This window comes from Notolepis coatsorum (genome assembly GCF_963971535.1).
Source record: "Notolepis coatsorum genome assembly, chromosome: 17".
NCBI lineage: Eukaryota > Metazoa > Chordata > Actinopteri > Aulopiformes > Paralepididae > Notolepis > Notolepis coatsorum.
Window position 1 is genome coordinate 63,023,047 of NC_140181.1, and position 27,640 is coordinate 63,050,686.

A 27,640-nucleotide genomic window follows, 5' to 3' on the forward strand; every position below is an offset into this window, starting at 1 on the left:
CCTCCTCCAAGAGCGTAGGCGTTTAAATAATTGTTATACAACATTTAGTTCCATAAAAGCATCGTGTTTTTAAACAGGAGACGTTGCATGAGTGGTACATTACATTGCTTAGCAACTGGAAACTAATTGTTGATGGACACAAATCTTGTTTGAAAAGATAGTATAAAAGAATGTATGAAAGCAGTAACATGCTGACGCTGTGGTTTATTGGTACCAGTGCTCATCTACGGATTTCTCCATATGGCCTCGTTCCCATGATCACAGCACATTGCCAATAAGCACAATATAGCTCTATTCCCTATGTTTTTGCTTAGCTATGTGCTTTGAAATGCTTAAAGGGGAACTACACCCAATTTCAGAATTCATACATGTTATTCCTATGGTCTAAGACAGTCAGAATATTAGTGAAAACAAAAAAAACTCAACCCTTATCCAAAAACTAGAGTGATAAAACTCAAACTTGTGATGTCATCAAATATGTTTGGAGCTTCTCCATTAGACAATGCATTGGGAAAGATGTTATAGATGATACGGAGAGCACCCAGGGTTATACTGGTACATTTTCAGAACCGAGAACACTACTATAAAATAAGGTTCATTCGGGTATACAAATTCAAACAAATATTCTGTGGGTCCACACAATCTCTAATTCATTGTCTATATAGAGCAGACTTTATACCCAATGACATCACAAGTTGGAGTCTTCTCCGGTTACTGGCTTTGGGAGAGTAGCTCATGTTCACAAATATTGATTGAACATTCATAAGACCATAGAAATAACATTGTAATGGAACTCTTGATTCAAGTGGTGTTGAGCATTCATCACTACTCCCATTCTCAAGAACTTTGCATTGATGAGGACCGCAAACAAGAAATTATTTATACCCCATCTCATCATCCTTTATTTTGTTTATGAGCAAGCATCAACTTCACTACAATCTGCCTTTCAATTGGTAGAAAAGTGAGAGCAGCCCCAACAAGCACAAAGGAAGCATTCAACAGTTCAGAAAACATTGTCACCTTTCATTGTGAGCAAATAGTTAAAAGAAAACAAACAAACATAAAGAGGTTGTTGAGTGGTGTGGATTGGTGAAACGGGACCATCCGATAACGGGTAGCATTACCAGTACCCTCCTCCCTGTCCGGTTCCACAAGTCCACATGGAACATAAACTTACGCAAATGTGGTTCATGCAACTTGATGCAGGTTTGTAATTTCCCCCCCTCAAATGGTATGAGATGGAGACACTCATCGGGCAGTGACATTCAATTCAGAAGAAAATACAGTATCTTGGGGGGCTGTATCAGAGGAACGTTATGACCCAGAAAACCTGCCCAAATAGATTCTGAACAATACAAGTAGTTGTGATGTGCACACAACAGTAGCCTGCTGCACTGTACCTTTTTTAATTTAGCAAAAATGGTAGATGATAAGTTGAAGCCTTTGACGTCCGACTGTGACACAATGGTATTGTGAAGATGGTGGAGGGAATGGGTCTGTATTCTGGTTCTTGTGAAATTCATGCTGCCCTCAAAAAAACCTCCCGCCAGCAAATCAGGCAATAGTACAGTGTTCAAAATACCTTCCACTATACACAGGTCAATGTATACCCATTACCCACATACGCTGTCTAGAGCAATTCAATAATGTACATCTTTTTAGAAGTGGATTCCGTCAATATGATTTAGTACAATATCTATAGAAGATACAATATGGAGCTACTCTCTCTACACATCAACATGGACACATGACACCTATGTAAAACTTGTTTCACTTTTAATAAAACTAGCAGTGGACTATTGTTACAACAAAATGAAAGGAAAAATCACATCCCCAGCTCTGTACGAAATCTAGCATTAAATAGTTACAAAATAAGAAAAAGAAACAAAAGTTTGCCACAACTAAAAGAGCGTGGATGAGTGCTTTTTTTTGTTAGTTGTGTTAATTGCGCTGTGATCGGGGCAAAAGGCACTCCCAACTCGGCCGGCTCAAACCTGGCCCCGGTTTTAGTGGGTCCAAGTCATCATGAAGGGGAGACTTCACATTTCCACCGTTGACCCAAAAGAAAAATTATAAATAAATTGGGGGGGGGGGGGGGGGGGGGGACGGGACGATAAAGAAAAACACAGCGACTCCAGACATGATGGGTTTCCTCGAACTGTCAAAAACTACCTGGTACAAAAAAACGAAACAAAAAAAAGGACCTTACAGTAAATGAAACTCGCAAAAGAGTAAATTTGTTTTCTTCCTTTCCCCATTATTTAGAGTCCTGTGATTTTGGTCTCTGAAAAAATAGATTTGCATGCAAAGCATAAGACCCTTCCACACACCGACATTTCTACCCACTTCCCCAACATCGTCAACAACCTTCTTGTTAACGTTTGACTCAGAAATGCCCCGCGTCTAATCTCGCTTCCTTGCAGGTTTTTTGTAAAATGTACACTTTTCACTTGGGAGCCTGGAAACATTAGACGAAACATCAAACTTAGTTTTTGGGGGTAAAAAGTCCATTTGCGTCCCGGTACTCAAAAAAGGTATACAACAGTGATGAACAACAGCCATGTCCTAGGAGATATACAGGTTAACGTTGGACACAGCTTCCCAATTAATTGTATAAGTTTTATACTAATACCAGAAGGAAAAAACAAGTTTACAAAATGTAAACAAATATCTTAGAACAACTCTACGGTACAGTTCCATGTACAATAAAATCTAGTGGTCTACTGCAAAAGAAAAAAAGTAAGATTCAAAACGAGAATACGGAAATTTACTTTTCTTTTTAAAGGGTTTTCATATCATTGAAAGTACCGTCTTCCTTTCAGCTGTACTTTCTCCATCTGAAAATCCTTGAATTGAAGAAAGACTTAATAAGAGGGACAGCTAGTCCTCATTTCATGATAAGAAGCCTCTTTAAAAATGCACATTATATCATTACATTTTAAATAGCCGGGGGGGGGGGGGGGGGGGGGTTCTTCAAAAATATTTTATTTTTGCAATGAAGCAATCTGAAATGTTCTTGCATTTCATATCTCTCTGGAAAATAAAATAATTGCCAGCAGCTATACGCTATTCAACCAAGCTCCACTCTATCCACATGAATGTGTTCTCTCAGTAGCATGTAGTCACTACAGCAGGACTGGAACCTGGAGGAAGGCTTGTTTGAAGCTTGCAGATGGAATATCATCTCTACTGGTCCTAATGCACGAGCAGGAAATATTAGTACCCATGTTCCAACAGCGCCATTGCTGGTCCCGTCTTAGTGCCGTTCTAGAAAATGCAAACCTCAGTCTATACAAAACACATTTTCTTTGAGAACACAAAAAGCCAACTCCTCTGAAATCTATCGGGGGAATTAAATACCTTTGAGTAGAGCGTTGCCACCTGTGCAAGCAAAACGAAGCATGTGTGAAGCCGAAAGCATCAAGCAGTCCTGCGCCCACGTGAAGCAAAACAAATGACTTCCTCTTTGCCAAAAAATAACAACAAAATGGACATTATTTTGCCATGGAAACCTCCGTGTACAGTCCTGGGTTTCTCATCTTGAAAAGCAGACACTTTTGTACAAGCAATGACGGAAGAGCTTCGCTAATTTATTTTGCAGCATGCTATTAAGCCTTTGTGACACAAATATTCTACATTACATACTGCGCCATTTTAGATATTGGACCCCTTGGTTCAGGCCTTCACTAACACATTAACTAATTACATGGTTTCTTTATTTACAAAAAGAAAATTCTTTAAAAAGCTATTTATTCCTCTACACATATGACTTTTCAAATATCCTCATGCACAAAAGAAAAAATTTGGAACCGCGGTCTACTCGTTCAAAGCTTCCTCTCGCTTCGCTTTCTGGACTACAACTCAAGCACACACACACACAAAGAAAACCCAAGTCAAAGCGCCTTGTGATTTTTTTTCTTGTTTTTTTCTTTTTAAGCGGCAAACAAATCTAAAAACCGATGTGCAAGGAATATACATTTATTATTTATTCTCCATTTTGAAAGCCTTACGTCTGAGAGGAAAAAAACTAAAAGAAGTGCAAGGGTGGATGCCTCGCATCGTTCAGAACAAATATGCGAAATATAGGCCAAGATCTCCTGGGAATTTTAAAAACGATAATAAATAAAAAAACGAATAAAAAAAAAAGAAAGAGAAACAGTAAAAATCAGCGATCCGGTGATTACTATACTACACTGAGCACCAGCACTAAGAGGACGACAGGAAAACCTTGACCATATACGTTGAAGAGATCTTTTGTCTTATTATTATTATTCTTTTCTTTTTATACATCATGGCTCCTCGAGGGGGGGGGGAAGGTATTTATAAGGGAGTGTGTGCAGGTGTGTGTGGTGTACGCCCCCTAGTGACGGGGCGTGTAGAGGGTATGAGGATTTGCGTGGATGCAGAGTGAGTGTTAGTGTAAGGAGCGCGTGTATGCAGAGGAGCTTGTGTGTAGGTGTGTGTCTATGTGAGTGTGTGTGTGTGTGTGCATGTGTGTGAGTCCTAGTAAGTGAGGGTGGAGTCGTCCCATTCCAGCTGCTGCTGTCTGTTGGCCCCCGGCTGGTCCTCGTTGGCCTCCGCGCCCTCCTCGTCCTCGCTGCTCTCCGACTCTGCGCTCGTGATGTCATCCTCCTCCTCGCCCTCCTCGCTCTCCTCCTCCTCTTCCTCGTCCTCCTCACTGCTGTGCTGGTCCTCGTATGTCTGGGGAGGGAGGGAGAAGGGGGACGGAGGGAGGGTCAGACGTTATGACAACGCAGCCAGAGGCATCAGCTAGAACCAATCAAAACTCTCCCATACCCACCTAGACCTTTGAACTGCTATACCTCATAACTCCCATCAATGCCGATAACCTGCTCAGTTATGCCTTATGTCTTGTACTAGTACCCCTACTTATACTGTAGTTTTATCTTCTCGTACCTTATATTTATAGTTGTATTTTATTTAGGTAGAAGTTGTGCGTTGATGTTGTTGATGGGTGGATTGGTCTGTAAATTGGTCACTTTAACTCAGTCTTGTGACTGCTACATTCCAATAAAGTACTACTACTACTTGCCATTACAATAGTAATATAATCTGTTTTCAGGTTAGAGGGTGAGTGTCTTGCTAGGTATTATGCGATCATGACATGCTATCATGGCGTTCAGCGTCAGAGTAATGAATAAGAAAAGGCCATTTGGTCCATCATCACCAGTTCAGCACATTTCATTAAAATATAAACCTTATATTAGAATATATACAATACTAGGACGGAACTTAATATTTCAAAAACCCTGAGAAAATGTGTGTTACTTTGTCTTTGTTTGCAAATGTACCTCCATAGGGTTGACGGTGATGGTGAGGGCCGAGTCGTCCCAGTCCATCTCGTTCTCCTTGCCGCTCTCCTGGTCGCCCATGGTGCTCTGGTGGGCGGAGCGAATGCGGAACACGCCGAGGATGATCATGAACACCAAGAAGCTGACGCACACCACGATGACCACGGTGGCGGCACTGGGAACCACTGTAGGGGGGGGGGGGGCACACATAATGATGCATCTACTACTGGCTTCTACTAGTTTCACCTGTACAGTAAACCATGCCACCAGCCTGGCTGTGTGTGGCTATAAAAGGAACTTGAACTGCAATGTCACAGCACCTACTGCTTGGAACAATCTTCAGTCTGATCTTAAAATTAATTCAAGTCAATTCAAAGCTTGGTAACCCTGAATGTATTCAAGGCCATGGTGAAGCCTATAGGGAGGTGTAGTCTGACGTCACTGGTTGTTCCACCCGTATAGGGATTCATCATTGGGAAAATGGATTATCGGCTATTGTAACAATTCTGCCGCATGGAAATTGAAAAGCTGAACAAAATGAGTTCCCTTCTATCACTAACATTGTTTAAGCATTTTGTTGAAATAAAATTTGGCGATTTTTTTTTATGATTAATTGCGAATATTTTCATGTTGAGCTATAGAGTGTGGATGAATAAGCACAGAAAGGTACACCATGCAAATGTTAATGCTTTATTTGTTTTAAACAAGACGATTTAGAAATGGTCAATGGGGAAATACATTGCGTTGGACAGAGGGTGGAGCACGAAAAACGGCAATGACGTAATCACTACACCTCCCTATTTGTAACCAGGTTTTCTGTGAGCAAATGTTTATGTGTTTATTCTGAAACTGTGTTGCTGCTGTCTTGGCCAGGTCTCCCTTGTAAAAGAGATCTTGGATCTCAATGGGACAACTAAAATAAATATATAATGTAAATAAAATAAAATCAATACAATTTCCCCCCAAACCACAGCTATTTATTTATTTACTTACCGGTAGTGTCTTTTTCAACGCTTGTATATACTGACATGCACAGTTATTGCGTGTCTGGCATGTTCAGACGATGTGGATTGTGGATTTTGACCGGCTACGATGGCACTCAACTTTCAGCCTGACCGCAAAATCAATTCCCAATGTGGGACGAACCACTTCACCTCTAGACCCCAAAGCGCATGCATGCCGTTCCAAGTCACGCAAGGACAAAGAAGCAAAAGTCCCCTCTCACAACAACATTCCCCACACTGAATAAGTATTTCCAAAGGCACTGCTTGTAAGTCTGTGTTTTTAAGGGCATTAGCTTTGTCGCAGAATTTAGCAAGGACAAAAACACAAAGACCTGCTGCCTCTGTACCGGAGCTAATGGGGTTTAACCGAACTGCTGGTGAATGGTTTTGGCAGCTCTAGGTGTGTTGCATTCGCCTTCCTTAGATACTTTTCCCCTGGGCTCTTCTCACTCGCTCGCTCGCTCTCTCTCTCTCCCTCTCTCTCTCTCTCCCTCTCTCTCTCTCTCTCTCTCTCACGTGTTCTCTCTCGTTCTTTCTGTGGCAAGGCTTAGTGAGCTTGTCAGCCCAGAAGATTACTGATGTGGGGAAATAAAAGGTTGTGCTCGGCGCACCTCCCCGGCTGTCCAGATGTCAGGGACGGCACTCAAGCGTAATCCCCGAACCGGCACCGTTAAAAAACCACAGAAACAAGCCGTGTTTCATACGCCCACTTTTGGTTAATTGACTTTAATCCCCATGGAGCGCCTGCCACACAAGAAGCTCAAGAAGCCCAATACATGTATTATACGTGTTGTTTTGTTTCAGATTAATTGTTTGATTACGAGGTGGGGCTTAAACTTAGTCAAATAATGTACAACAAGTACCGTGAAAGGGGAGAAAGTTTGAATAGGGCCCATACATGTTTAGTGTGGAACTCACCACTTATACTACAGGCGTCTAAAAAAGAAGCTTTTGGATTATGACAAATCAATAAAACAATGCTTCACTGAATGAAACAGCGATAATCTCAACTGGAAATGAACTGCCACGTTTAGAAACCACAGCGGGTTGAAGGGGAAATCTCACAGACCAGTTATGATGGACACATACCGGAGGCCTGGTGAGCGTTGACCAGGTTGTGTCCAGACAGGTCCACAGAGGCGTGGTGGATGGGGTTGATGAAGTTGGGCTGCACCATTGCGTTGTTGGCGTGTTCCATGGGGTTCGCTGTGTGGATCACGTTCACCTGGAGGAAACACACAGTGTCACAACATGTGACTCTCCAGGCCCTTCTGGACTTCACAGGTGTTATCAGAGATGTGATCACGGTATTTATAAAAAGTTATAATAATAATAATAATAATAATAATAATAATAATAATAATAATAATAATAATAATAATAATAATAATAATATTATTATTTATATCTGTACTTTTAGTTTTTCATTCTGTACAATAGTTTCTCTATACATACATTACATAATTTTTGTAATATATATATATACATACAATAAATTGCACATTAAAGTGTACATCCGTAATGAATATTAGCTGGTTTGTTGGCAAACAAGTAAAGACATTTTGTTTGCTAGGTTGCTAGTTTAGACACTAGTTTGTTCATATTTGTGGTAACATCTAGCCACTTTGACACTTGCTCTCATAAAAGGTCAATGTTAATCAGCCCCAGAGGACGCTATCAAATCAAATGTGACATTCAAAGGCTTCCACTATTATCATGCTGCTTTGGAAGGAAGGCTTCCACTATTATCATGCTGCTTTGGAGGGAAGCTAGGAGCAGCCAGGGGCCTAACATGGGGTTCACTTCCAGGTCTCTATTGTGTCAGGTAGGTGGTGATGAATGACGAATGCCCCCTCGTACCTCAACCTTGAAGTCATTGCTGATGTAGCGGCCATTGAGTTCGGAGCAGACCAGCTTGAACTTCCTGTCAAAGAGTGCCTCGGTGTGCCAGTTCTTATAGCGAATGAGGTGCAGGACCTGCTCATAGTTGGCCATGGTGTTGACACCTGGAACAGAGAGAGAGAGAGAGAGAGAGAGAGAGAGAGAGAGAGAGAGAGAGAGAGAGAGAGAGAGAGAGAGAGAGAGAGAAAAGAAAAGAGAAAAAAATAGTATACTGTAAGAATGTGTATACTGTAAGAATGTGTATACTACAAGAGTGTATAATGTAGGAACGTGTGTACTGTAAGAATGTGTATACTGTAAGAATATGTATACACAGGGGCGGTTAGGTGGCGTAGCGGAGATTGCGTTCGTCACCAACCCCGGAGCTGTGAGCTGGATTCGCCTGTTCGAATCCAGCTCACAGCTCCGGGGTTGTCACCAGCTTGGCTGGCCGTTCACACTAATACAATTGGCTGTATTAGAGGGTGGGAGAAGCTGGCGGGGTGGGTCCGGGTCATTGTAAACAGCGACTCCTACAGTTCGGTCAGGGCGCCTGCTAAGCGCGGATAGGACCTGAGTGGGATAGTGTGATCCTTCCACACGCTACGCCCTCTCAGGGAGGATCCGCGCTGCCAGGTGAAAAGAAGCGGTTGATTGGCTGGACGTGTGTCGGAGGAAGCACGTGATAGCCTCCACTCTCCCAGATGATCTGACTGTGGGGGGTAAGTGCGCAGCGACCAGGAAGGGGATTGGGAATTGGCATACGACTAACATTGGGATGGGAGAAAAATCGGAGGAAAATGGAGGGGGAAAAAGATCAATAATAAAAAAAAAAAAAAAATGTATACACAGTAAGAATGTATACTACAAGAGTGTATAATGTAGGAACGTGTATACAGTAAGAATGTGTACATGGCGTTTTAACATTCGCCAAAATGCTTGATTGTGATTGGTCAATAGCGCTCGGTTGCCCCTAACAGCGGTCAATTATTTCTCGATAATTCACCGCTGTCAGGGGCAACGCGCAATAATGACCGCTGTTAGGGGCAACAGAGCGTTATTGACCAATCACAATCAAGCATTTTGATCGTAGTCACGAAAGCTAAGCTTTACCATTATGCACAGCTGCACTACATCAGGTGCAAATAAAGTCCACACACCTGCCGGCGATGACAGAGGAGCAACAGAACAACTGCGTCTGCATTTGATCTCGTCTCGTCGATGGTGTAAAATGAATTACGTATATTGTTAGTAAGTTAGCCCTGTAATAAGCGGGATAATGTATAGCTATACTCGGTCATTGTCGCAAAATAATTGACCTTCACTGCGTTTAGAACACCTCGGCTGCGCCTCGGTATTCCAGAGCGCCGTGTCGGTCAATTATTTTGCGACAATGTCCTTGTCCCTTACATAATGTAGGAACGTGTATACAGTAAGAATGTGTATACTACAAGAGTGTATAATGTAGGAACGTGTATACAGTAAGAATGTGTATACTACAAGAGTGTATAATGTAGGAACATGTACACTGTAGGAATGTGTCTACTGCAGGAATGTGTATACATTAGGAAAGTGTATACTACAAGAGTGTATACTGTAGGAATGCATATACTGTAGGAACGTGAATGACTGCATGACCGATTTTTTCGAATGACCCCAAACTAATGCTCTAAGTCTGGCAGGACGGTGGTGTAGTGGTTAACACTGTCGCGTCACAGCTAGAAGGTCCAGGGTTCGATTCCCGCTTGGGGACCAAGCTGCTGCGTTGCCAGGTGCCCAGGTGGGGTACCTTTCTGTGTGGAGTTTGCATGTTCTCCCCGTGCTCGCAAGGGTTTCCCCTCCCAATAAGATAAACCCAATGGAAAAACATGCAGAACAGACGGACAGGAGCACTTGGATTGGTCCCCGGGCTCCCGGTTGCCCTTGGGAGGAAGGACGACAGGATGGGTCAAGTGCAGAGAGACATTTCATCTGCGACTCAATGCATGTGTGTGTGTGTGTGTGTGTGTGTGTTCCTGTGTCTCGCCCCTCTTGCATGTGTGTGTTAATCTGCATGACAAATAATGCTTCTTCTTCTTCTTCTTCTTCTTCTATTATTCAGTATAAATAATGGATTGGATCAGTACTTGTTAATACTTTTGAAAAATGTAGTTCTCTAAATCGGTATCAGTATTGAAAAGCATCATCGCGAGTCCAACATAGCACCATTGTGTGTCCCTACTAGAGAGTCCAACGTAGCACCATTGTGTGTCCCTACTAGCAAGTCCAACATAGCACCATCGTGTGTCCCTACTAGTGAGTCCAACGTAGCACCATTGTGTGCATCCCTACTAGCAAGTCCAACATAGCACCATCGTGTGTCCCTACTAGTGAGTCCAATGTAGCACCATTGTGTGTCCCTACTAGAGAGTCCAACGTAGCACCATTGTGTGCATCCCTACTAGCGAGTCCAACGTAGCACCATTGTGTGTCCCTACTAGCGAGTCCCACATAGCACCATTGTGTGTCCCTACTAGCGAGTCCCACATAACACCATTGTGCGTCCCTACTAGTGAGTCCAACGTAGCACCATTGTGTGCATCCCTACTAGCGAGTCCAACGTAGCACCATCGTGTGTCCCTACTAGTGAGTCCAACGTAGCACCATTGTGTGTCCCTACTAGCGAGTCTAACGTAGCACCATTGTGTGCATCCCTACTAGCGAGTCCAACGTAGCACCATCGTGTGTCCCTACTAGTGAGTCCAACGTAGCACCATTGTGTGTCCCTACTAGCGAGTCTAACGTAGCACCATTGTGTGCATCCCTACTAGCGAATCGAACGTAGCACCACCGTGTGTCCCTACTAGCGAGTCCCACATAGCACCATCGTGTGTCCCTACTAGCGAGTCCCACATAGCACCATCGTGTGTCCCTACTAGCGAGTCCCACATAGCACCACAGCCCACACATACCGCTGATGACGAGGCCCTGGTTGGAGGAGCCCACCTCCAGGCCGCGCTGCTGCAGCTGAGGCAGGTCCACCTCCAGGCTCTCGTGCTCCCCGTCCAGCTCGTCTCCCACGGCCAGCACCTCACACGTGTCCAGGTTGTGCATGATCTCCTCCGACACCACCGTCTCTTGCACTGGAGGAAAAGCAAAAGGGGGGAAGCGGATTCTGAATGAAGAACGTATGCATGAAGCTACCGGAATATAAGGCTGCTCACTGTGCCTAGAACAATGTGACTCAGGGTTCCCACAGACATTGCTTAATTCAAGGACTTTCAAGTACTTTCCTAAGCACTATTTTTCATTTTAAAAGGGCATTTAAAAGGATACAATTTTCACTTTTAAATGCTATTTATCCAATAGTTACTTTGTAGCGACTTTGGGTTCCTGAGAAGCGCTTTACAAATACAATGAAATAGTATTATTATTATTATTATTACTTTCAATAAAATAATTCTATTTCTTGATTCAGAACCATTTTTATCATGGATGAACAAAACTTTCAATGCGAATGGTTGATTTTATTTTTTATTTTTTTGATCCACTTTTTCTCCCATTTTCTATTTTTCTCCCATCCCAATTTCGTATCGTCCAATTCAACCCTCCCCTGTCTCGAACGCTGTTTCTTGCCTCCCACAAGCCGGCTGCAATGTGGACTAAGTCATACATAGCACGAGTCCCCTCAGATACTCGAGGTAACAGCAGTCGCATCTTTTCACCTGCACGGCGCAATCTTTCAGCGTCAGGGGTCTGCGCTTTGGAGGGGCGCCGCCCCCATCGCTTCCTGATTCTACTGCGCAGGCGCACCAACCGACCTGTAGGAGTCGCTGTCCACAACGCCCGATCCCCACCCATCAGTTTCCCACCCCCTAATACTGCCAATATGTATTAGCACGGACGACCAGCTAAACTGAAAGCAATGTGGAGCGCTGGGCTCGAACAGGCGAACCCAGCGTCTCCAGTATTCGTGGTGAGCGCCTTGCCCACTGCACCACGTAGCCGCCCTGGTTGATTTGAATTTCAAGGACTTTTTAACACTTTGATTGCCACGCAGTATGCCCATCCTTATACCCAGTCTGCCACCGCTGTAAGCCTATGGAGATGTTTACCTTCTTTGCAGGGCTATAACTTTTTAAATATTATAGCTATATTGAGATTACTATGGCCCATTCAACATCGGGTATCTATCGTTCGGGATGTGGGAACGTTATTTATTTTTTATTTTTTTCATTCATACATTGTTGTGTTAATACCGTTGAGAATATAAGTATGTTTTTAAGCTTTTCTGCTGTAATTCCAAAAACGCGAGTTATAGACCCTGAAGCATAATGATAGATTATCGATTGGCGTTTCTCTCATATACACGCTATATAAAAAATTCAAATGTATATGATCGGTATACATTATGCTTCATCATGCGTGAAGGAAAGGGGGGGGGGGTCGTTTATAATTCCTTGATCGTCAGTAACGGCTTTATTTAGTATGGGTTGATACATTGATCAGATGGATTGCAAACAAAGAAATGGACAATCAAGCTGAAAATAACGTTATATTCCTCTTACCATTCGCCGATGAGACTGGAGGAAAAATATTCCAATTATTTGACGTCGATCTGCTAGATCCATTTCCCGTTTGTATGACGCAATAAACGCCGAAATCATATAGATTATTGCGTTTCGAAAGCGATCCCAATGCACTCGATTGTGTCTCTTGATCCACGTAACAAGATAGTACTGCCGGAGGGATTTCCTCGATGCACCAGCGCCACTTCCGGTTTGGTGTGGAGTGTAACTCACCCGATCATCCACCAGGCGGCGGTATTGAGGCGTTGCAATATCAGACAGGGTGCAGCTGCAGTCCCGCAGGGAGGCTGGATGAATTATGAATGCCAATGGCGAAAAAATGAAATATTGATCCCAACAACGAACACGAACACGTTGTTGGCGTTCAACACATAGCGGGCAATAACGAATTATGACGTTGTTGGCGACCAATGTGTTAAGCACCTTGTTAAAGAATTGTCTGTTTTCAAGGTATTCCAGGCTTTTTTTATCAAGCACTTTAAGGACCTTGTGCAAACCCTGGGGACTGGTTCAAAGAGTTTTATTATAGGACTAGTTGCAGTTTCTATTAATGTTACTAGATGTCAAATTAGTTTGATATTTATAGTGCAGTTGGTGATCTTAGAATAGGGGAGGGGAAGGGGATAGAATGTGTCAAAGAGTCAACTGATTATTCCTAGCCTTTCTATACAGTTAACTGATGATTCCTAGCCTTTCTATGCAGTCAACTGATGATTTCTAGCTTTTCTGTACAGTAAAATTATGATTCCTAGCTTTTCTGTACAGTAAAATGATGATTCCTAGCCTTTCTGTGCAGTCAACTGATGATTCCTAGCCTTTCTATGCAGTCAACTGATGATTCCTAGCCTTTCTATACAGTTAACTGATGATTCCAAGCCTTTCTATGCAGTCAACCGATAATTCCTAGCTTTTCTGTTCAGTAAAATGATGATTCCTAGCCTTTATGTACAGTAAAATGATGATTCCTAGCCTTTCTATACAGTAAAATGATGATTCCTAGCCTTTTTATAGTGTTCAAATGGTCTGGCCTGCTCAGTCAGGCTGGTGACCAATATCCATGCTTTAGGACATAGCTGGAATAGCATGTAATACTTTCTTTGTACCATTTGTGTACTTGCACCATTTGACACCAACACCTAATGTTTCCACAGCGTGAACAAATAAATAGCCTCCAGTAGTTTCAACGGGGCTGTCATCATGGGTCTAAATTCAGTGGCACGGGTTCTATTTCAAAGACAGTTGGGCTGGTGTTTCCTGCCTCCAAACTGTGGCTATTGGTGCAAAACTTCTGTTTTTGATGTATCATTGATACCAGCACTTGAGATTAAATGAGAGATGCTAAACAAAAATGACTTTACTGAGATTCTTCAAATGTAAAAATAATTTCTCAGTACAAAAATCTAAGCGAAAAGTCACAACATGGGCACACCAGGGAAGCTTCTTCAAAGCTCTGTTTCCCATCTTCCACTTTTTATACCATTCTGTGTTGATGCAATCAGCCTTCCTTGACATCAACATCTTCAGCTCCAAAATAGACCACCATTAACTCATTCCCCGCCAACGACGAGTATACTCCGTTATTGGTCGCCAATCGTTGGACGCCAACAGCGAGTATACTCGTTATTTGATCGTTATTTCTTTTATTTGCTATTTCCATTCATAAATCATCCAGGAAGGCTGTTGAGTCTGAGATCGCAAAAGGCCAATACCACCGCCTGGTGGTATGCGGCCGATGTTGCACTCCCTTTGAGACTCTGTGTATGTGGCTGTGTGTCGATGAATGTCATCCGGGCGGACTTTTCTAGTAGCCTGGATCGATGGCTTTACCAGATCGCATTGAATAGTTTTCGGGACCCCTGATTCATTATGCTGTGGTGGGTTATGTCGTGGCCCAAATGGACATACGATCTAGCTGCTAGCAGATGGCAATCAAATAATTGGAATATTCTTTTTGGAATCTCACTGGCCACAGGTAAGAGCAATCTAACGTCAATTTCAGCTTGATTGTGCTTTGTTTTCATAGCCATCGCCCTGATCAGCGTATGCTGTTGTACTAATGAATGCCGTTATTGACAATCAATTAATCAGAAACGACCCCCCCCCCCTCCTTTCATGCATTCATGATGGAACATACTATACCGATCATATGCATTTAAATTTTTTATTGTAGCGTGTATAGGGACGAAATGCCAATGGATTAAGTATAATATGCGTCGCGCCCTATTATTAGCCTCCCAGGAATTACCCTAAACCGCTCTAAAACCATACTTATATTCACCACGGTATAAAACGGGAACGTATGGATGGAAATTCTTTTTCACATCTTGAATGATAGATACTCGATGCCAAATGGGCCATATTATTGCATCCAGTGTTTCCCACAGGATTTTCAGAGACTATGGGGGGTGAACCTCCGAACCCCCCCCCCAGCTGTAGGCCCTATGTGTAGGGTTGTACTTATACATAATGTGTGTGTCTAAACACAGTTGTGTTTATTTATGTGTTTTAGTGAATACTAACACAATAGAAAAGCAGTTATTTGGAACTAAGCAATACCAGGCATCGTTAACAGATACGATAAGTCCACTAATGAGGGCCTATGGGTGTGTGTGTGTCCCACTAGCGCCAACCAGTGCAACAGGGAAAGATGGAGAGAGAGAGAGAGAGAGAGAGAGAGAGAGAGAGAGAGAGAGAGAGAGAGAGAGAGAGAGAGAGAGAGAGAGACAGGGTTTGACAGTCATTCTTAGGGGCCTTTCTCACTCAGGTATACGGTTCCATTCCGTTTCGTTCTAGCCCGTTCCGAGATCTGATGCGAACTCCCCCCCCCCCCTCTCCCCCCTCTAGTTTGCGTACACACTGCAGTCTTGTTTCGTTCCGGGTTCTGTTTACGGTTTGCCCTTTGAGCGTTTACGCTTGCCGTAGGCGATGATGTCACGTTCAAAAATGTAAACACAGGAAGTGTTAACATGGCGCTGGAGACTGGATGCTGATATAAAATGAACAATAAGCAATAAATATGAAGTTATATTTGAACCTCTGTTGTCAAGCCTTGTCAATATAACCCACCCCATTTTATCACGAATGGATGGTGTTGTAGAGTTCGCTTTTGAGCGTTTCCCAGGGCTAACGCTAAGCTAACGGCTAACGCTAGTTAGCTTAGCCTAGTCTAGTATAGCCTGTAGCACTTTTTCTTTTCAGCAAAGAACGTGCAATAAACAAAACGGATACATTCACTGTGTGTTCTGCCTCTTTTCTCACGAATGGAACTCTGTTGTAGAGTCCGCTTTTGAGCGTTTTGCAGGGTTAACGTTAACGCTAAGCTAACGGCTAACGCTAGTTATCTTAGCCCTTTACTAGTAACATTGCTGCATCGATTATATTGAATGTCATTGATCTACTGGTCGACCACGGCCGACTGGTTGGGCACCACTGGTCTAATAGAAATAAATGCATTCGAACAAGAAAGTATAGTATACAGCAATGGCTAACGGCTAACGCTAGTTAGCTTAGCCTGTCCAGCAGCTAACATTATCCCATCGCTCGTGGCAATTATATTACATGTCATTGATCTACTGGTCGACCACGGCCGACTGGTTGGGCACCACTGGTCTAATAGAAATAAATGCATTCAAACAAGAAACTAATGTATAGAAAATAGCATAGCAAACAAAAATTGCCAGGCCTAATGCGAGCCAGGGAAGTGCTGTGCGTTTGTAACGTGGCTTCATGTTTTGGTTGAGGTCTGAACTCTCAAATTGCCCATAAATATCGTTTTTGTGGGTATTCTCCAGTTGTTGCTGTGTGGTGTTATCTGCCCAAAATTCAAGCAAGCATGACAGTAACGACGTTGTGTGTGTCACGGCCCCCGCTCCCACGGCGCGATTCTGAGACCACCTAATCCAACTGGCCCCGTTCAGCGGGGGGTAAAACGAATCAGCGCCGTTTCGCATCCCAAAAGGGGTGAGTGAGAACACTCCCCCTTGTTCCCGGGAGCAGTGATTCGATCCCAAAACGTGAGTGAGAAAGGGCCCTTAGACTCATGGCATAAGAAGACAAGCATTCCTAACTTAGATTATATAACCGTATGCATTATATAAATCAATAATAGGTTTGAATTTTTTTTTCTGTAATTCAAAACAGTAATCAATCAAGTCTAGTGGTCGTATTAACTTGCCGGTTATAGTTAATGGTGCAATTTAGAGAATACAGATGTAATAATGCATTACGATTAGGCTAGATTATGAAGATATGGCAGATATGGCAGTGAATGTCTCCAAGTTGTCTGAAATAAGATTTAGGTTGTCTGCTCACTCCTTTCCGACAAGAAAGAAAGAAAAAGAGCATGAAATACAGAATGAATAAAGCTTACATCCCTCATCTCTATGACAACGTTCCAATCATGTCTAGATAGATACTTTCCAGAGAGAGAACATTCATGAGTAGGGCTTTACTGTAGGGTTAGAACAACAGTTTATTAAGGTAGTATTGTGATGGAGCAGGGCTTTACTGTAGGGTTAGAACAACAGTTTATTAAGGTAGTATTGTGATGGAGCAGGGCTTTACTGTAGGGTTAGAACAACAGTTTATTAAGGTAGTATTGTGATGGAGCAGGGCTTTACTGTATGGTTAGAACAACAGTTTATTAAGGTAGTATTGTGATGGAGCAGGGCTTTACTGTAGGGTTAGAACAACAGTTTATTAAGGTAGTATTGTGATGGAGCAAGGCTTTACTGTAGGGTTAGAACAACAGTTTATTAAGGTAGTATTGTGATGGAGCAGGGCTTTACTGTAGGATTAGAACAACAGTTTATTAAGGTAGTAGTGTGATGGAGCAGGGCTTTACTGTAGGGTTAGAACAATCGTTTATTAAGGTAGTATTGTGATGGAGCAGGGCTTTACTGTAGGGTTAGAACAACAGTTTATTAAGGTAGTATTGTGATGGAGCAGGGCTTTACTGTAGGGTTAGAACAGTTTATTAAGGTAGTATTGTGATGGAGCAGGGCTTTACTGTAGGGTTAGAACAACAGTTTATTAAGGTAGTAGTGAGATGGAGCAGGGCAGAACAACAGTTTATTAAGATAGTATTGTGATGGAGCAGGGCTTTACTGTAGGGTAAGAACAACCGTTTATTAAGGTAGTATTGTGATGGAGCAGGGCTTTACTGTAGGGTTAGAACAACAGTTTATTATGGTAGTATTGTGATGGAGCAGGGTTTTATTGTAGGGTAAGAACAACAGTTTATTAAGGTAGTAGTGTGATGGAGCAGGGCTTTACTGTAGGGTTACAACAATAGTTTATTAAGGTAGTAGTGATGGAGCAGAGCTTTACTGTAGGGTTAGAACAATCGTTTATTAAGGTAGTAGTGTGATGGAGCAGGGCTTTACTGTAGGGTTAGAACAACAGTTTATTAAGGTAGTAGTGAGATGGAGCAGGGCTTTACTGTAGGGTAAGGACAACAGATTTCTCTTAAGCTCTTTGTCCCACATGGCCTTCTCTCTCTCTCTCCCTCCTTCCCTCTCCCTCCCCCCTCTCCCCCTCCCTCCCTCCCCCCCTCTCCCTCCCTCGGCCCACATAGAGACCCAACAGATGGCATGGCTGGTCAACCTCCCATAGGGCATGTAGTAAACAACTCATCCCTATTTTTCCTCCCTCCCTCCCTCCCTCCCTCCCTCCCTCCCTCCCTCCCTCCCTCCCTCCACCAGGCCTAATCCTCTCTGAGTCACCAGCCTGTATCTATACCGCTACCTCCTGTATATTATACACTGTTCCCCGAGGGAGCCGTTCCACAGCCACGATACATCAGCTGAGACAACGTGGGTGAATCATCAGACCGTATCATAGCCTCAAGAGGTGCAAACGGTAAGAAGATTAGGTACATGGTTTGTGTCTGGAGGTAGATATTCACTGTGTTTTATGTGTCTCGTGGGATGGGCAGTATCATATCATGGGAATATAATCCTAAGCAGGTCAGATCAAGTAATATCTGCCGATTCCCAGCATATACATTAATGCTACTGTAGAACGAGTATCATGTTGATGTTCCTTTTGTGTCTACTCTATAGTACACTTTGTATACTATATAGTACACTCTGTCTACAATATACAGTAGTACACTCAGTCTACAATATAGTACACTCCATCTACTATATAGTACACGCTTTTTGTTTTGTTTCTAGTGCGATCTTCCATAATGTGTGCACGCGTGTGTTTCCCATACCAGTAGGGTCGTCCTCTGCTTCCTCTGTGACCTCCGTGACCTCTGGCTCGGCGTCAGGCTCCACCTCCCGGGTGATGGTGCTGACGATGCGCAGCTCGGGGAACAGTGTCACGCCCTCCTGGCTCTCGAACTCGGCGGCGCCGCGGGCGAAGTGGTCGATGCCGCTCAGGCTGATCTTGGGCTCCTCGGGCTGCAGTACCATCACGTAGCCCTCCGCGTCCGGAACCGCGATGCACGCCTCCTCGTTGAAGCACCTGGGGGGGAGGGCCGGTTTAGACGCTGGGAATCAAGTGGAACTTTAAAAAGGAAATGTCCAGAAGGTGTTTGTTCAAGTGTGGGTTTTCTCCCAACATTGTTGTTGGCTACTGCATCGCCTTTTGGTTACGCGATACATGAACATGTAAGCTTTACTGTGGAACAATATATGGGTTCTTAACAACCAGGCTATGCTTGTGTTGTGCAAATCACAATCATTTATTGTTTCCCTGGGAGAGTTAAGAACCTCGAGCTGATTGTTCCGTGACCTAAAGACAACATTGTGAATGCGTGGCTGCAGGATGACCAGGGTTTCACACAGGAGCTTCACATCCTGCATCTGTAACGGTGTCTCCCACAGGTCCCCACTGTAGTACTGGTGGTGGCGGCAGGTAAGATGCACAGTAGTGTGTGTCGTGGGAAATATTATCATGTCATTATAGATCTGTGTTGAGAATAGATATCATTTTATCTTTGTACAGCATGACTGGTTCAATATGGCCAGCTAGTATAATGTGTGTGTGTCTCTTTAAGAGACTCCAAAGTACCAAGGTTATCTTCCCAGCCAGCCAAAGCAAGGTTGTGTTATTACTTCCCGTAAATGGGAACCATTTTTATTTACTATTCATCATCATATCTGATGCATCATGTTACGTCTTGCAAGTGTGTATAATGTACGTTCTGCCCAGACCTCTTGGTCATTTTATGGTCAGACGCTTGTGTGTGAACATTGTTGTCTCTGATTGTAAACTGTCCTTTCTGCTGTGACCACAAAGGAAATAATTAAACTTATGCATTCTATTTTCTAATAACTCGACTCAGAATCATTTATACAAACGTCTCATCTTTTGTCCTTTAACATTTTCCATAACATGTGTCAGTAGTGGAAAGCACTGTCTACATGCAACACAGGGAAGTGCTGGCAGGTTATTAGCGGTGGGCCAGTCTATGTACAGGAAACACTGCCATACACCTATTCCTAATACAAGTGACTGAACGACAGAATGGTATGAAAAAGTAAATAGCCATCCAGTCATTTAAATGGAGCGATTTCACATTGGTTTTTGGCTAACTATCCGGAGCTGGGATGAGAAACAGCACGGGTTCTCAGAAATGATTCTACTGATCAACACCGTCATTGTCAAGTAGGAAATAGGGCTTTGGGTTCCAAAAAAATCAAGAACTATCCCTTTAAGCTGGTCTTGGCAACTTGGATAAATCACTTCATCTCCGTTAAGCCTGCAGAGAACCATTCCATTCTACATCTACAGCCATTCTGTGTACATTTACACACACATTGGTACAATGCCTATCATACTGCTGCACTATGATTTACTGAGAATCCCTGCCAAAGATAACTGGAAAAACAGACTTTTACATAAACCTTCTTTATGTAATTATTTTAATTATTTCTTTTTTTACTTCCAACTGCTCCCTCATCCTTCCATCTCTACCTCACCTCTTTGTTGAAGTGTCTACATTAACTTGCTGCAGAACAGAAACTGAGCTGAGAAGTCTGACCTCCACTTGACCTCATGTACCAGTTCCCTGTTGACAAGAAAAACCTTTCAGAATGCTTATTCTGGGAGCGAGAACAACAGTAACAACAGTAACCCGCTAACTGATTCCTCCTTCTGATGGTGAACACTCTGGAGCAGGTTGTTCAGCGGTATTGAAGTTCTCTCGTCGTTCCCTCTCTCTCGCTACTCACTTGACGGCGGTGGAGACGCGGAGGTGTCTAATTCCCGGTGTGGGGAACTGCCGTGAGTTCAGGTAGGAGATGTGCTGCATGACCTTATCGAAGGCGTCGATGTCGTCGCCCTCCACCGTCAGAGAGGACTGGTTGGGGTTGAACTCCACCTGAGAGAGGAAGAGAATCTTCAGTATTTGGGGGGGTATCTCATCTGAGGCAGTAATTTCCTGTTGATATAGATTAGATGGGGCGGCTTTGGCTCAGGGGTAGAGCAAGTCGTCCAATGATCAAAGGGTTGGTGGTTCAAATCCCGCTCAAGCCCATGTCCATCCCATTGCCGCTGTGTCCTTGGGCAAGACACTTAACCTACTTGCCTCGTATGAATGTGTATGCATGTGAATGAATGTTGGTGGTGGTCGGAGGGGCCATAGGCGATGATTATTCGCCACGCTTCCGTGAGTCTGCCTCAGGGCAGCTCTCGCTGCAATTGTAGCTTACCACCACCGGTATGACTGTGTATGAACGAATAATGGACTCTGTGAAGCGCTCTGGGTGTCATGAAGAGCGCTATATAAATCCAAGCCATTATTATTATTATTATTATTATTATTATTATTATTATTATTATTATTATTATTATTATTATTATTATTATTATTATTATTATTATTATCCTGTGCCCACAGACTATGTAGTAGTTAGGTGGTTAAGTGACTAGGTTGACGGAGAACCCTTACTGTATGAACTAAAGGACAGTGATTCAGAATATAGACTCATACTTGTATTTATCTATACATCTATATAGGTCTATACACAGACAAGGAATCATATTATCCCAATGCTGTCAATTAATTCACACTAGCACCTGTTTTAAATGTATTGAATGAGTTTTTTTGTTTTACATTTACATTTAGTCATTTAGCTAGCGCTTTTATCCAAAGCGACTTACAAGTTTTGGAAGGGGGAAGGGTACAACGCTATCAGCTGAGTAACTTGTTTTGTGGCCTACATACAGTAAAAAATCATGGATTGACGTTAACATTACCTGACGAAGACCAAATAAGGTTGAAACGTTGTTTCTGTACTATTCAGTGTCTTGGAGTAGTATGCTCACACGGATTCAAGTTTCCTTTTCTTTCTTTATCTCCTCTGACCTGTAGTCCTAAACCTGCATACACTGTCTCCATGGGATCAAATCCCACCTGCTATCCTGGACACATTGAGGAGAGAATATGGGGCTGGGCGATCAATCAATGTCATGATAAATTCTGATGTTGACATTATGAAATTGACTTACATAGGCAATATTCCACCATTTCTTATCTAATGACATATTTCCTTATAATCCAATTTAGACAACATAATTACATACTGTGAGAGTAACAGACTCGCCGTCTCCTATCGTCAACAAGAAGACCAAAGACACCCCACCCTCCATTGTGTTCAAACACTTCACCCCCTCCACAGACCCAAATCCCCCCCCACAGAGCCAGACAAAAACTTCACTTTCCATACCCACAGATCCTAACTTCACCCCATCCCCTCACGGACCTCTCTCTCTCTCCCCCCCCCCCCCCCCCCCCCCACCCCCACAGAGCCAGAACACTCACTTTCCATACCCACAGATCCTAACTCCCCCCACCCCCTCACGGACCTCTCCCCCCCACGGAGCCAAAACAGTTCACTTTCCATATTCACAGATCCCCCCCTCTCCTCACGGACCCCCCTCTCCCCATCTCCCCTCCCGGAGACCGACGTCTCACACCCCCAGCGAAGAAACCTCAAACAATGGACACACCTACTATCCATTGCGAACAACTTTGGTGATCAGGAGCTCACTTTGGATACACCCGGCCAGTGTCCACTCTGAGGCCCCGTCCACACGAACGCTGGGTTTAATGTAACCGTGATTGTATGTGCGCAGTTGCACTGTTCGGCCACACACAACCGGGGATTTGCTACACTGCAACCGCGGTCTTTTGAAACCGGTGGCCAGGGTGGAGTTGTGCGGTTTTGCAGTTGCGTGTGGGCATAGCAACCGAGGTTATTCCCAGTGTTTACAGCAGAGCTGTCGCAATTATTCCCCATGTTCACGGCAGACCGCGGGGTAGAGAGATTAGAGCAGAGCCAACTACACCAGTGTTTACAGCAGAGCTGTCCCAAGTAGCGTTATATGAAAATGATTGTAACAAACTTTTGTTCAAAACGTATCGTCTGTGTTGAAGAGTGTTGTGATCGACTGATGTCTGTTGACGCTCAGAGTAAACATGTAGCTGCAGCTAAACTAAACTCATGTGTTGTCAAGTTATTGTTATAACTTATAAGGAACCCAGTCCAGACTGCATCCCCTTAACAATTGTTTGTATTGAGCCGTATTGTATTGTACCCATTCTGCAATCTGTTAAATAACGTTTACATCCATTTCATATCGGTAACGTTACTTCTTCTTCTTCAGTTAATTAATGGCAGATCGCGACCCAACAGGAAGTTTAGTGAGCGTTCAGTCTTTTCTGATTGGTTGAAATGGCCTTCATGTCTGAACAACATCGCCGCCTACTGCTTTGGCATTGTATTACATTGTACTAAATGTATCGGTTGCTGGGTTCCAGCTCTGCCGTGAGTACGCAGTTATACACGGTTGTCCACCTGTGTTCACCGTGTGGACGGAGTTTTATTTTTTCAAACTTCGGTCATATTAAATCCAAACTCTCGTGTGGACAGGGCCTGAGTCATCCAGCTGTAACTCTTTGATTTACCTGTACCTATTTCAGTATATTAAACCTGTGTTTACCAAGCCTATCTGACTGTCTACATTGATTTGATCTGGGAGGATTCTCTCACAATACCACGGTATGACAATTGCATCATGATATGATCCCATTGAAAGACGAGAAACGATCATATTAAATGATTACCCAGATCTATAACTTTATCCACATGTTTATTTTAGGGATGGGCAAAACTCAAAATTACTATTCGATAGTCACTGGGAACTATTAGATTACTAATCAAAACAACATGGCATACTTAGTAAAACAACATGGCAAACGTACAAAACGTTGCTACCATGTAACATCTTCAGTCTCTCTTTCGTCATCTTACCTTTCTGTTTTCCCAGCTGTTAACAGACCGTTATGCTACCTGGCTAGCTAGCTACCTGTACCGAGCATTCCGTTCAGTGGTGTAACAGTTAACCGTTGGATTCTGTTTGACGACTTAAGTCGTCCATGGCAGTCAATGTGTTAATAGGGTCCCCTCTCAATACACTACACATTGTAGGTGCCGGTAAAAACAAGGGAAAACACATTGTTTGAGACAAAACGATATTCGCATAAACTCATAGAAAAAGCATGCCCATCCCTAGTTTATTTAGAGACAGACTACAGCCCTAAGTCCTGCCAAAACACAGACTGTGCTACACATCTACAGTCTCTCGCGGGTCGTTGACCTCCTGACCTTGATGGCAGACGCAACCTCTTCAGGCAGCTGCACGTCCAGGCCCTCCTTGCAGGTGTACAGGCAGTCGATCACCTTCTTGTTCTCCAGCTTGCCTGAGCGAATCATCAGTCCCGCCAGATTACCCCGGAAGAACTGAGACAGACGAGCGTTGCTGCCTGAGTCGGTCAGAGTGGAGAAGAGAAGAGGAGAAGAAGTCAGTCAGGCGTACAGTCTGCAGGCCGTGACCTTTTCAGGCTGGGTGACTGGAGCATGCCGTCTCAATGTGCAAAGGTGGCGTGACTGGAGGTCATGCAAGTTAGTATGTGTGTCTTTATAAGGCCTTAGGATCAGAGAGAGATAGAGCTAGAGAAAGAGAGATACAGAGAGAGAGAACCAGAGAGAGAGAGAGAGAGAACCAGAGACAGACAGACGAGAGAGAGAGAGAGAGATGAGAGAGAGAGAGAGAGAGAGAGAGAGAGAAAGAGAGAGAGAGAGAGAGAGAGAGAGAGAGAGAGAGAAAGAGAGAGAGAGAGAGAGAGAGAGAGACAGACAACGTGAGAGAGAGAGAAAGAGACAGAGAGAGTAGGGGAGAGACAGAGAGAGAGGGGCAGCAAAAGAGAGATGGAGAGGAATAGAGAGACAGATAGAGGATGACAGATGAACTGATAAGGGTCTTCAGCCACATGCAAACATCTGCCTTCACGTGGTAGAACCGAAATGGGATGACGAAATGGGATACAGAAAATACAGAAGCTCACAAGGCTCAAGCTTCATGTTGTTGTGAAACCATTCACCTCTCTTCACCTTATAATCTGTTCTTAAATACTGGAAACCATCTTGAGGACTTGAGAACTGTTAGGCTGTCTGCCTCTGAACTATAATATAAACTCAACTATAATACTAAATTATAATACTACTAATAATAGTGTGCTACCACGATATATACCCTATTCAATAGGGTATATATCGTGGTAGCACACTATTATTAGTAGTTTTTTTTCTTCACTTTTTCTCCTTTTGTTCTATTTTTCTCCCATCCCAATTTCGCTGTGCCAATTCTCCCCTCCCCTGTCTTGAACGTTGCTCGCATATGCCCCCCACTGGCCGGTTGTAGGGAGGATAGAAGCCTTGCATCACGTGTCCCCTCCGATACACGAGGAGGCAGCCTGTCACATCTTTTCACCTGCCAGCGCGGACTCTCATTGGCGAGGTGTAACGTGGGGGAGGCTCACACTACCCCCGCTATTTCCTGTCTCTGCTGTGCAGGCGTCCCCCAACCGACCTGTAGGAGTCGCTGTCCACAACGTCCAGATTACCACCCATCGACTTCCACCCGCTAACTCTGCCAATTGAGTTAGTATGACGGCTGGCCCAAGCCGGAGGCAACACCGACAGTCGGATTCGAACCCGGTGTCACTTGCGTTGGTGACGAGTGCAATGTCCGCTGCGCCACCCAGCCGGCTATTATTAGTAGTATTATAATTTATAATAGGGCCTATTGTATACTATAATTATTAGTAGTAGTAGTAGTATTATCTTTCTGCCTGTACCTCCCCTCCCCTCTTCCCCATGCTGCTATGACACCTGAACTTCCCTGAGGGGATTAATAAAGGAACACTTGACTTGGATTAGGAAATGCTGAAATTTCACAGAAAATGTGATCTGAACAGCCTACTCTTATCAGCTTAGAACATTGACATTTCAATAGGAGGTTCTTGGTCAATAGCAGGTGTTTTGTATCTTGGGGTTCTGCAGGAGAGCTTGATGGAGACTGGACTCTGTTCCTGCCTGTCCATATATGGCGAGCACAGGTCTGCGTCACTGAGAAAACTGGCCCTCTGCATCTCAAGGTCACCCTGTCACCCTGCGGAGTCTGCTCTCTGTGTGGGTGTGTTTAAGTGACTGAGTGAGCGTGTGTGTGTGTGTTGTACAAACACGATTTTGTTGCATTCCATGCAGTGTCCCCATAATAACATCCACTTCACATTATGGCTATATTGTGTCCATAATTCTGTATGGTGGTGTAATAATGGTGTGTGTGTGTGTGTGTGTGTGTGTGTGTGTGTGTGTGTGTGTGTGTGTGTGTGTGTGTGTGTGTGTGTGTGTGTGTGTGTGTGTGTGTGTGTGTGTGTGTGTGTGTGTGTGTGTGTGTGTGTGTGTGTGTGTGTGTGTGTGTGTGTGTGTGTGTGTGTGTGTGTGTGTGTGTGTGTGTGTGTGTGTGTGTGTGTGCATCTCTGCTGCGGTAGCCTTGTTATCTGATATGGACGAGATGCCACAACACCAAGGTCGCACTCTGAAAGGGGAGAGAGAGCGACGACCGAACTGCAGCCACTTCGGACCGGTGCCTTTTCTACCTATTTCTGTTCTGTTCTCGTATCGAGGTAAACGAGAACGCCTACCAGTCTGGCGGCTGAACCGGGAATAAACCAGTAAACAGTTTATACGGTAGAGAAAAAGAAAAAGGGAAAAAAAAGGATGAAGAGAAAGCAAAAATAATGAAGCAGGCAACGATCACAGCAGTGTCATCCATACGGCATCATGCTAGAGAAACAGGTTACAAGGACCCGTGCAGAGTCCCGGTGCAGCTAGAATGAGTGGGAGAGTCATTCTAGTTCAACAAAACGAATGGCGTGAAGATGCAAGTTAAGCACAATGGGACACTTGAGGACAAATGGACATAGCTTGAGGAGTAAGGGAAAGACTTGAGCAACCTGGAGCGGGCTCAGAGAGTGTCTCAGTGTCATTGTCATGTCCTGAGTTGTCTGCAGAGGACAGGGACAGATAGAGCAAGGGAGAGACAGGAAGGAAGGGGGTGAGGACCTGATTGGACAGATTCAGATGCTACACATGAGATCATAGTGCATCATCCCAGAGACGAGCTAGGAGAGAGTTACATGTACAAACTATTACATATACTGGACATTTCTACACTGGGAAACATAATGATCAACTAATAGGGTTATAGTGTTTCTTAGTGACTCTTTAACATCTTAGCATTTACATCAATTGCACCCTAAAATACTACACATAAGTCATCAGACCTGGGTCAAATGGTATTTTCAAGTTATTCTCTGTGTTTTAAACTGCTTCAAGTACCAGAGGGGCGGGGCTTACGGGCATTGGAACAATTCAGATGATGTCAAGCAGGAGAGGTATATTCAGATTAATTTCAGATTCCTTTATTGTCACTTATTTCAGTGCTTTACAGCAAGAAGAGTGAACATCTATTTATTGTGGTCCCTCGACTACAGCAGCTTCCAATAACAAAAATA

At 43.7% G+C, this 27,640-nt stretch overlaps 1 protein-coding gene across 4 annotated transcripts in view; it reads right to left on the bottom strand.

Moving 5' to 3' along the window:
- Nucleotides 1-875: 875 nt before the first annotated feature.
- Nucleotides 876-27,640, bottom strand: part of clstn1 (calsyntenin 1) — a 91,108-nt gene continuing 64,343 nt past the window's right edge. For 2 of the 4 annotated variants that reach the window (XM_084333905.1, XM_084333904.1), the window contains 9 exons: nt 27,080-27,130; nt 24,387-24,544; nt 20,949-21,097; nt 18,983-19,236; nt 11,149-11,319; nt 8,177-8,322; nt 7,406-7,541; nt 5,313-5,497; nt 876-4,701 (listed from right to left, as the gene is read on the bottom strand). In XM_084333905.1, coding sequence (XP_084190031.1) covers nt 4,504-4,701; nt 5,313-5,497; nt 7,406-7,541; nt 8,177-8,322; nt 11,149-11,319; nt 18,983-19,236; nt 20,949-21,097; nt 24,387-24,544; nt 27,080-27,130 — 1,448 coding nt within the window. In that variant the 3' untranslated portion in view covers nt 876-4,503. The remainder of the gene's footprint in view (nt 4,702-5,312; nt 5,498-7,405; nt 7,542-8,176; nt 8,323-11,148; nt 11,320-18,982; nt 19,237-20,948; nt 21,098-24,386; nt 24,545-27,079; nt 27,131-27,640) is intronic. The other 2 variants (XM_084333907.1, XM_084333906.1) reach the window with 1 other exon arrangement.